This window comes from Pinus tabuliformis, chromosome 2_1 (assembly GCF_031772625.1).
Source record: "Pinus tabuliformis cultivar Carrire ecotype Pingquan chromosome 2_1, CPIR1, whole genome shotgun sequence".
In the NCBI taxonomy this organism is placed as follows: domain Eukaryota; kingdom Viridiplantae; phylum Streptophyta; class Pinopsida; order Pinales; family Pinaceae; genus Pinus; species Pinus tabuliformis.
The window spans coordinates 338183581-338194359 of record NC_142299.1 but is presented as its reverse complement, the minus strand read 5'-3'; the positions used below and the strand labels follow the sequence as shown (position 1 = coordinate 338194359).

At 35.6% G+C, this 10779-nt stretch overlaps 1 protein-coding gene and 1 non-coding gene across 2 annotated transcripts; both read right to left on the bottom strand.

Moving 5' to 3' along the window:
* Positions 1 to 4395: 4395 nt before the first annotated feature.
* LOC149200220 (uncharacterized) lies at positions 4396 to 5378 on the bottom strand. The gene has a single exon (XM_089399533.1). The coding sequence runs from the start codon at positions 5254 to 5256 to the stop codon at positions 4465 to 4467; it is 792 nt and encodes a 263-aa protein (XP_089255659.1). The 5' UTR covers positions 5257 to 5378; the 3' UTR covers positions 4396 to 4464.
* Positions 5379 to 7209: 1831 nt separating this feature from the next.
* On the bottom strand, positions 7210 to 7316 carry LOC149200219 (U6 spliceosomal RNA). Its single transcript, XR_016254092.1, has one exon. It is a non-coding gene; the product is annotated as a U6 spliceosomal RNA (small nuclear RNA).
* Positions 7317 to 10779: the final 3463 nt, after the last annotated feature.

The following is a 10779-nucleotide window of genomic DNA, read 5'->3' as shown; positions in this document are numbered from 1 at the left end:
GGTTGTATTTGTGGGCCAAGTATGGTGCACTCGAGGCTTGCCAATGGTGCCTTGGGATTCGTAGAGGGATGCGACTTGATGGATGGGTGGGATAATGCTCGTCGAATCGGAAGCCAATCTTAATGTATACCTTCCTTATCCCCCTTATTAAACAATGCAACTATAAACTATTTTCTTTCTTCCACTCAAATCGCTATTCTCAGTTCTAAGACATAATACAAATATATGGCACGCATTACTTACGAGCATGTCGCTTTAAGCTTGCTCAACACCTTGTGAGCCTAGAAGTCTTGGGCCAACAAAGGATCCAACTCCTAAAAGGTTGACGAATTGGAAAATGTTATACCAGAAGGTTATTCCCAGTGGTTGACATAAATCATTTCAATCTTTGTGTGTGGGGATATGAATATTGCAAAATGAAGCCAGAGGAAGGAGAAGAAAATAAGTACTACCCCATTGGTTAACCAAAAGAGACATTGGTTGGAGCTTGGTTGCAACCACCATGTTGTTGACTTACCAGCATATGCACATTAAGTTATGCTATGTTGTTTTCACCATACAATCTTGATTTGAAATAGAATCCCTGCACGCTAGGTTGTGCCCATCAAGAAAGTGGGTGGGTGATATGCGGAGAGGTTCTTTTGACCCAACGTATCAATTTTTGGTACTATTTTGAAAGTGCATGGAGTTTAATCTTATACTTAGAATAGGTTTATTCTAATTCTTATTTAATTCAATAACATATAATGTGAACCCTTGGTGAAATAACTCTCAAAAGTTGTCAAACAAATAAAACGAATATGCATGAGTTTTTATATATAATGAACAGTTAACAATGTCCTGGTACAATTAATTTAAGTTCACTAAGATTTAACTTGCTTTCAACAATGAGATTTCAAAAAAGTAAATGTGTTTTATGATTGGTGGAGTTTGTTGTTAACAATGATTTCATTGGTGGTTATGTTGTAAAAAATGGTTTCATTGAATAGAATTATAAATATACCATTATCATAAAAACAAAATAAATAAACTAAAATTATACAAATCCATCTTCAATGATTACAATTCCTCTTCACTAAATTTCTATTTTTAAGGTCAAACCACTCACTACCAAACAATATCATTATCGTTGACGCCTTTACACCTTTACAACCCAATAGATGTCATCCATAATCTTGAGTTATCCATGGATCTTACATGATTATCACTAGCAATTGCACCACATGTTGCAAAGGAAATGCCATGAAGAAAATACCTTTACCACTCAATGGATGCCATCCATAATCTTAAGTTATCGATTGTTATCACTAGCAATTACACCACATGTTGCAAATAAGAAATATACCACTCCTTTCACTCAATAACAAAATGGAAGCATGGAGAGGAGGAATAGGATAATTATGGAGATAGAAAGGTGAATGTACCACAAGTAAAAATACTATATCAATACTTTCTAAGGAGAAGCAAATATTGTGGCCTACATTCATAACAAATTTCCGTGTAAAGAAAGAAGTAATTTCCTTGTAAATTTCCTAAGAAAAACAGGGGTAATTTTGATGAAAAAACAAAGGAGTCCTAAACTTTAGTGAAAGCCTAAAATTTATTGACTACTACATGTCCTGCCTACAAAGATAATCATGATTAATAGAGATGATGTAGATGAGATAATACCATTCTTCTCTAATTCAGAAGGCCAACAAGAGATACCAAAGTGGTACAATATAATATATATATATATATATATATATATATATATATATATATAAAATGAACAATTAACAATGTGGCATGATAGTTAATTTAAGTTGACTAAGACTTAACTTGCTCTCAACAATGAGTTCTCAAAAATTTTAATATGTGATTGGTGGAGTTTGTTGTTAAATATGATATCATTGGTTATGGTGGAGTTTGTTGTTAACAATGATATCATTGGTTATGTTGTAAAGAATCGTTTCATTGATCGATTTTCTTTTGCATACAATCCAAATATTTCTCCAAATTATGTTGTAGCAAACTTTGCTTTTCCCTTATATGCTAAAGTGGAAGTAGAGCAGGTAAGATGGCTATGTCATTTGATTGTTTCACTCACATGAGTTGTGCATTTGTAATAAATTTATCGTAATTTTTATTTTCCAAGAAAGAGAAAAAATCTCTTCATGCTTATCGAGTTGTGCATTTGTAATAAATCTATAGTAAGAGAATTTGTGCTTAGTTCCATAGTTAAATTGACTAAACGAGTTGTGCATTTGTAATAAATCTATAGTAAGAGAATTTGTGCTTAGTTCCATAGTTAAATTGACTAAAGAACTTTAGTTTAAAAGGGTTAGCATCACAAAACCATTGAAAATTACAAGTGGAATTTACTTGTTGTTTGTTACAATAACACTTATTACAAGTTAATAGTTTTATTGGCTCACTCTTTTTTCTTCACTAATCCGCTATATATGGAACTAAGAAGTTCTTGCAAACAAAGAGGATTAGGATTATCCATAACATCAATTGCACATAATACTATATTCCATGTGAGTTATAGCAAGATAACCATAATGTCAAACTCCCCTTCACTCAAATTTATTTATTGGAAAGAAGAAAACATTTTCATTCAATCATGTCATAATAGAAAATACACGAGTCTTTTTTATTTTTTTTACCTATCTGTTTGGCAAGACAAAAACATAGCTTATTCAACCCCTCAACAAATATATTTTCAAATGAGAGAGTGATGAAATTTAGGTCTTCCTATTTTACTGATTCGCAAGTGAGAATTAACCAACAATTAGGTGAAGACACAGAGAATAAAGGTGGAAATGGTGGTCAAAACTTGGAAAATGCTTTAACACTGTCAGCAAAAAAGTAATGTAAACTCTATATTCCATGTGAGTAAAAGTTAGAAATATGTTAGAATTGATTTATAATTCTCACATGCATTTAGAATTGATTTATAATTCTCACATGCATGTTGCATGTTAGAATTGATTTACAATTCTCACATGCAAAATACTAACCAATTAAACTCCAAAATAAGGCTAAATGTCAACTACAAGGGCAAGAAAGAGAAAAATGGTGTCTAACTACAAAGTAGGGAGTGATTGCATAGTCCCTCTAGAGAGTGATATGCATGGTATAATTTGAAATAATAGTGGAATTAGTCATCTTATCCTCCAAAAACTCTCCATTCAATGCCACATATCATCTTATGTGGTAATGGTACTCAAAATATGCATGCTAAAAATAGAAAATACTAAAAATAGAAAATGTGTCAAATAATAGTGAATGTCTAGTATTGAATGAAAAGTGGTCATATGTGCACCTAATAATGCATGGAAGAGGGTCCTTATAAGCCTTTAATGAACAACTGAGTGCAATGTATCCCAATATCCATAGAATTTAGAAGATATGTATCCTCATGCATGAGCTCATTCTTCATGGAAAATTTCTTAGTTAAAGAAGGGGAAAATGATGAAGAAAATCAAGAAACACATGAGAAGGCTAATCCTACTTGTCAAGGATTGCCACATATAATACCTATTGCTTTAAAAGGATAAAGTAGAACCCAAAGATATTAAGACAATGTTATAATTGTTGTTTATTATGGATAATAAAGTGGTTTCATGAAATTGACACATAAACATTTGAATCATTGTTAATGAAAGTGACAAGAAAAAGAAAAAAAAAAACTCTAAAAATATTTGTAATAAAACACAATTTTACTCAACAACTCCAACCATAATTATAATTATGGAAATCATTTAAATAGAAAATCACTTACAAAATAAATCTAAATTGAAATTTTATCCAATAAAAAAAATACATAACATACTTCAATAACATTCTCTCACACACATATATATAACAACTTTATTCAACCACCCTGATTTTTAGAATACAAATTTTGATTGAAATTTCAAAAAATATATATAGCATACTTCAATAACATTCATAACCATATAATAACAACTTTATTCAACAACACCAATCATAATTATTGAAAGCATTTAAATAAAAAATCAGATTCCTAGAATACAAATCTAGATTGAAATTTCAACAAAAAACAATTACATAACACACTTCAATCACACCAATAAATCATTTAAATAGAAAATCAGATTCCTGAAGTACAAATCTAGATTAAAATTTCACTAAAAATAATTACATAAGGCACTTCAACAACAACACCAATCATAATTATTGAATACCAAAAACAATTACATAAGACAGTTTAATATAACAACCATATTCATTTAGGGCAAATCTAGATAATTAATGCTGAGAAAGTTCTAAATTTTAAAACCAGTGTAGAACACCAGTGAGAATGCTGCAAATTCATTCCAAACACCAAAACTCCAGAGACCAGAGAAAATATCTCACTAACACTTCACAAAATCACCCCAAACTATGTATTCAAATCTTTCTGGTGAAATCTTGATTCTCACTTTCGCTTCCGTTGCGACTTGTTTGGCGTTTTCATTTGATAACCGCCATTTTCATGCACAACATTTCATTCACATCGCTCAATTCGGGCTTTTCCTGCACACCTATACAGTTTGCAATATCAACGAATGCGCTCCTTCCTTCCTCTGCTACGGTTGAATCTTCAAATTTTTTGGTTGCCTCTTTCAGATTTCGAGCAACCAAATTCTTCTCATTCATGAGGCAATTAATCTCTCCTCGCAACGAGTTAATTGTCTTTGCCATTTCTTCGTTTTCCCTGAACAATTCAGAGTGTTTCTCTTCCATGCTAACCAGTTTATCATTATACTCATCCAACTGGGCCTTCAAACACTCGGCTTCAGTCTTTAGCTCTCTGTTCATCTCGCTCAGTAACCCTTTCTCGCTAGCAACCAAGTCAAGCTTCGTTTGTAGCTCTGAAATCCTGCTCAGCAGTATCTCCTTCTCAGCATTCCAATCTTCCTGTGCCATTTGGTAACTTGTACTGATCTCGGCAGTTTCTTTTCTGGCAACTTCCAGTGAATAAAACACTTCCTTTTCCAATTTCCGATCTTCATTGGTCGTCTCTAATTCTGATGATATCAGCTGATTTTGATTTTTCAATTTCAAAACAGCAGCCTCCAGATTCTTCTTATCAAGATTAAGTGTTCTACACTCCTCTTCTTTCGCAGAAATTTCGGTATTGAATCTTTCCTCAGCTTCCTGCAATTGTTTGACTGCTTCAGAAATCGCAGCTTGGCATTCCTCATCCTTTTTAGCAAGTTCTTTTCTCAATTCTTTCTCAGCATCCTTCCATTCTTCAGTCATTTTCCTTGCAGACTCAATTTCTGATGCCAATTGGGCCTTCAAAGATTCCACTTCCTTCTCTCTATTTGTCTCGCTCAGTTACCCTTTCTCGCTAGCCACCCACTGAAACTTTGCTTGTAGCTCTGCAAGCCTGCTCAGCAGGATCTCCTTCTCAGCATTCCACTCTTCCTGTGCCATTTGCTAACTTCTGTTGATCTCGGCAGTCTCTTTTCTGGCGACTGCTAGCGATAAAAACACTTCCGTTTCCAATTTCCGATCTTCATTGGCCGTCTCTAATTCTGACGATATCACTCGAATTTGATTTTTCAACTTCAAAACTGTTGCCTCCAGATTCTTCTTATCAAGGTTAAGTCTTCTACACTCCTCTTCTTTCGTAGAAGTTTTGGCATTGAATCTTTCCTCAGCTTCCTGCAATTGTTTGACCGCTTCAGAAATCGCAGTTTGGCATTCCTCATCCTTTTTTGCAAGTTCTTTTCCCAATTCTTTCTCAGCCTCCTTCCATTCTTCAGTCATTTTCCTTGCAGACTCAATTTCTGATACAAACTGGGGCTTCAAAGACTCCGCCTGTGTCTTTAGCTCTCTATTCGTCTCGCTCAGTGACCCTAACTCGCCAGCCATGAACTCAAGTTTCGTCTCTAGCTCTGCAAGCCTAATCTGCATTTTCTCCTTTTCCGCATTCCAAGTTTCCTGTGCCATTTGGCTAATTCTAGTTATCTCGGCTGTCCCCTTTTTGGCTGCTTCGATCTGTGATAAAAGCACATCCTTTTCCAATTTCCGACCTTTATTGGTTGCCTCTAATTCTGAAGATCTCGCTTGAATTTGATTTTTCAACTGCAAAACAGTACCCTCCAGATTCTTTTTATCAAGGTTAACTGCTCTGCACTCCTCTTCTTTAGCAGAAATTTCGGTATTGAATCTTTCCTCAGCATCCTGCAATTGTTTGAGTGCTTCAGAAATCGCAACCTGGTAATCTTCGTCCTTCTTTCCAAGTTCTCTCAATTCTTTCTCAGCCTTCTTGAATTCTTCATTCATTTTCCTTGCAGATTCAATTTCTGATACCAATTGGGCCTTCAAAGATTCCGCTTCAGTCCTTAGCTCTCTGTTTATCTCGCTCAGTTTGACTTTCTCGCTGGACATCAACTCAAGGTTAGTTTCTAGCTCTGCAAACCTGCTAAAAATTTTCTCCTTCTCCAGATTCCAGGCATCTTCTGCTATTTGGCTCCTGGGAGTGATCTGGGAAGCCTCTTTTTTGGCTGCTAAAATTTGGGATAAAAGCACTTCCTTTTGACATTTCGCATCTTTAGCGGTTGCCTCTAATTCTGCGGATATCTCTTGAATTTTATCTTTCAACTGCAAAACAGTTTCCTCCAGATTCTTTCTATCAAAATCAACTGCTTTACGCTCCTCTTTCGCGGAAATTTCGTCATTCAATCGTGCCTCAGCTCCCTGCAATTGCCTGTATATCTGAGAAATTACTGCTTGGCATTCAACATCTTTCTTTGCAAGTTCTTTCTCAACCTCCTTCCAGTCTTCAGTCATTTTCCTTGTGGATTCAATTTCTAATCCCATTGCGGTGAGATTTGTGGACAAAACAGTTTTTTCTTCTCTTAAGACGGTGATTTCTTTCATAAGGATTTGATTGAGGTCGTTAAGCAGAATTAAGAAAGACGTATGATATACTCAAAAGAATGGCTTCTGCAACTCTCATTAATGGAAGACAATCACTGTCTTATGCATCACACGGACATTTGGCTTGTCTATATATAGTCAACCCGAAATTTTGATTAATTGTTTTAAGGTTACAAAATGTATTAATTTTGTTAGGGAAATTGCGTAGAAAGAAATTCTTGATAATCTTTAGCTTAATTTTTGTGGTTGAGCATAAAATATAATTATATTATATTAATTAATAATATTTGAATGGGATTATTTGTTTTTTTATAACCAATTTTTTAAAATTTGGATTATTTTTAGATTTGTGTTTATTATTCTTGAGTAGGGGTCATGTTAATCTTCTCTATATTGTTCCAATTTTTATGGTCAATTAGTGCGTTGAGATTTACTTGAATCTTCTTTAGTAGAAAAGCCATGAACAAGGCCTCAAATCAACATATGAGTCCTTTGTAAGCATTTAAGTAGAATATAAGAACCACAAGTAAGTTTCCATAGGATATTATTGAATATTCTTGGGCTTAAAGCTTTAAGAAGTTCTTAAACTAACACACAACTCTTTTATAAGGATTCTTTTGTAATCCTTCAATTGGGATACATGCCCCATGAGTAATTTTTATGCAATATAATTGGTTTTTAAGGTTTAGGCTTGGTGAGATGGTGAAACGAGGACCACATACCATAATTGAACCATCCCAATATCAAGCATCATGAAAAAATTAGAAACTCCAACATGAGCCCTTGCTAAGGGGTCTTTAGCATATGAGTTGGATATCAACATCAAGATGCTTTGTGCACTACTGATGGGTCTTGGGGTTTTGACCATAGCCATGGCGTGAAAATACTAACCTTATGCCTATAACATACCCATCTCCCTTGGTAAGCCATAACACCAAAAATATAGCTTTTATACCATTAAATTAATATGTATATTATTTAAGATTTCAATTTTAACCATTAATAGGTAAAACTATAAATATGGTCATGGTCATTTAGTAATTAATGGTAGATGTATGAGGTTTCTTCTTGAAATTACTGCAAATGGAAAGCATGTTTGTTGAAAATCTCAAGAATGTGCAAATGTTTTAGGAAAAGCTATGTTCCTATCAAAATTGCTTTAACTCTTCCCAAATCTTGATGGATGGACCATGCAAGCCCCTATGGTGAATTCCAAAATGATTTTAAACCATGTTTAGAAATCATGCTTGCCATTAATATCAGATCATGAACAACATGTGCAAACCATAACTGTAAATGCACACTTCTTTTTTATTATAATTTGATATGGACACCATTAGAAGGATATGTGCATCAAGGATGACTCATGGAGCCTAAAGAAAGGTTAAGGAATGAAAACAAATTCCTTTGGATTATGTTGATTCTACCCATCCTCAAGAGAAATTGATGAATGCTCAAAGAAACAAATGATTGCTTTGTAGTGGTTCCTTGTAAACCTCCAACTAGGAGACATCCATCATGAGTAGGTTTAGTGAGTTGGAAATCGATGTCACAATTTAACAAAAGACGATATTCTTAAGCTCAAATTCCATGAACAACATCTAGAAACCATGACAAAATCCCTTAGTAGGTACATTTGGAATTTTAATTCAATATGGATGTTATTACAAAGTCATGACCATCAGGGATGGGTCTTAGGTCCTTGGCCATAGTTAAGAATGGGAAACAAGAGCCTCTAGGCCTGAAACCTTTCTTCTTAGTGTCGCGTGAAATGGGTCGATCTTGTGGACAAGATGGACCTTCCTAGAATCTAAAGAATACCTAACGACAAGCAGACCAACCAGACACTATCTTTCTCTAAATATGCTTTAATTAACAATAGCAAACAAAGGTTTTTAGGGCCTACCTTTGGTGCAACGCAAGCTTGTGGACGCCCTCGCTCCTTTGATCCAAATGAGCTCCTTTCCGCAAATCTGCAAACACAAACAAGGCAAACACATTAAATAGCACCTGAAAAACCAATTGCATAAAACATGTTCAACATGAAAGTCAAGGAGTCCATGAAACAAATAACATAAGATACTTGTTGAGAAAAATGAGTTTGATTGTATTAATTCAAAAGAAGAAGAACCTTACAACCTTTGCCTTGACGCTGTACAAGCTCCTCCCAGGGTCCAACAAGATGTCTCCTCTACATTGACAAGTTTCACTCACTCTCCAATGGAACCAAGAGGTATGTGATCTCTCCTCTCAAGCTCAACCAAAGAGTCTCAATTTCACCAGCATTTACCCTCAAAATATTCAGCTTCTAACCTCTCTAGTCCTCACCCCAATGCCTGTATTTGTAGTGCAATGGAGGGAAGTTACTAGGTCCTCCTTCAAAGGGATAGCTCCTTTAGTCAAGGGATTAGCTCCTTCTCTTTTGGGATGCATGAACCACCTCAGAGCGAACAATCCACGTCAAAATTCCTTCTAGAAAACTCTAGAACTAACCCAAAGTGAGTTTTTTAAGATAAAAATTGCGCCTTTCACATGGGTCCGCACCTGCACCGTTAGGAACAGAGCGGGCCGGTACGCAGCTTTTGTACACAGAAGGTGCGGGACCGCAGGTGACCATGAGAGAAAGTGCGGAACCAGAGTTACATTGATTTTTAATGTCTTTCTCCCACTTCCAAAGCTTGATTTGAAGAGCTGAGGTCCTAGACGAGGACAATACAAGTGATGATAGACCCATACTGACTGCAAATAATCATGGTGACGATATTTTTGTGTAACAGATTGCCCCCTAAAGTTCGAAGTCTGTAGTAGATGAGGATTTCATTTATCATATAAGAAGAGTGAAGTACTTTATCATTTCGAGGATTATCTTGTGGAGAGCCCGGTCGGAACCTGTAAAAACATTCAATGCAAGATATATATATGAGATCATATCATCGCTGAGGTAGGCATTCCCATACTCAGATCAAAACTAACTAGAAAACCTATCTACTGTCTGATACAGGAATGATCTTGTAAAACATCATAAGTATAGACTCGTGTGAACACAGTATGGACGCAGCCATCTGTTTATGAATAGTCCACAACATAATGAATACAAAATTCCTCGCAGCCTGGATGGTGGAAACTAGATCCAGGGTCTTCATTTCTATATCCCATAATAGTACGATTCTATCCATGTGAATAAATGTGTTGATGTCGAACATGGTAGAAACCACTTGATTACCAGTCAATGATGTAAACTGTTAACAAGTGTGAGAGAAACCACCAGTGATGTCAATGGCTCTCAAAGTACTTAGTACAATCCATGAGATGTGAGTATATGTGTTGATGTCGAATATGTCATGGAATCCTTCGATCGAAAGTCAATGATGTAAACTGTCGTTAATGGTGAGAAACCTGCCATTGAGGCATGCAGATTTCAAGGTACTGATGATTCCTAGATCATCTTTCTAGATAATGTGCTGATGTCGATAGGAGGCGATCCGTCGTAGGCAAGCCCACAACACGAAATCATAGATCAAGTTGAAGAAACTTAGTTGCAAGGACTGACTCAGGGATGGTCAAGATGGATGACAGATATTTTGCAGATGAATGGCTTATTGGCAGTGACCTCTTGAACACATAACGACACAACAGATGACTTGGTGACAATTGACCCAAAGTTAATACCCAGAAACCGGCTGAAAACTTTCAATGTGGTTTGATCAACTGTTAGGCAAAGGATTCCCCAACCCAGGTGAATAAAAGTGTCGTGTTCAAGAGTGGTTACAAAGTATGACAAACAGACTCATTTTCCTCTCTTTTCCCCCACCATTTCTGGCAAGTACCTCTTTATTTTTTACAAGCTTGAGGAGGATAACATTTGCTTGATTATAAGCTCATCCTTCGGATGAG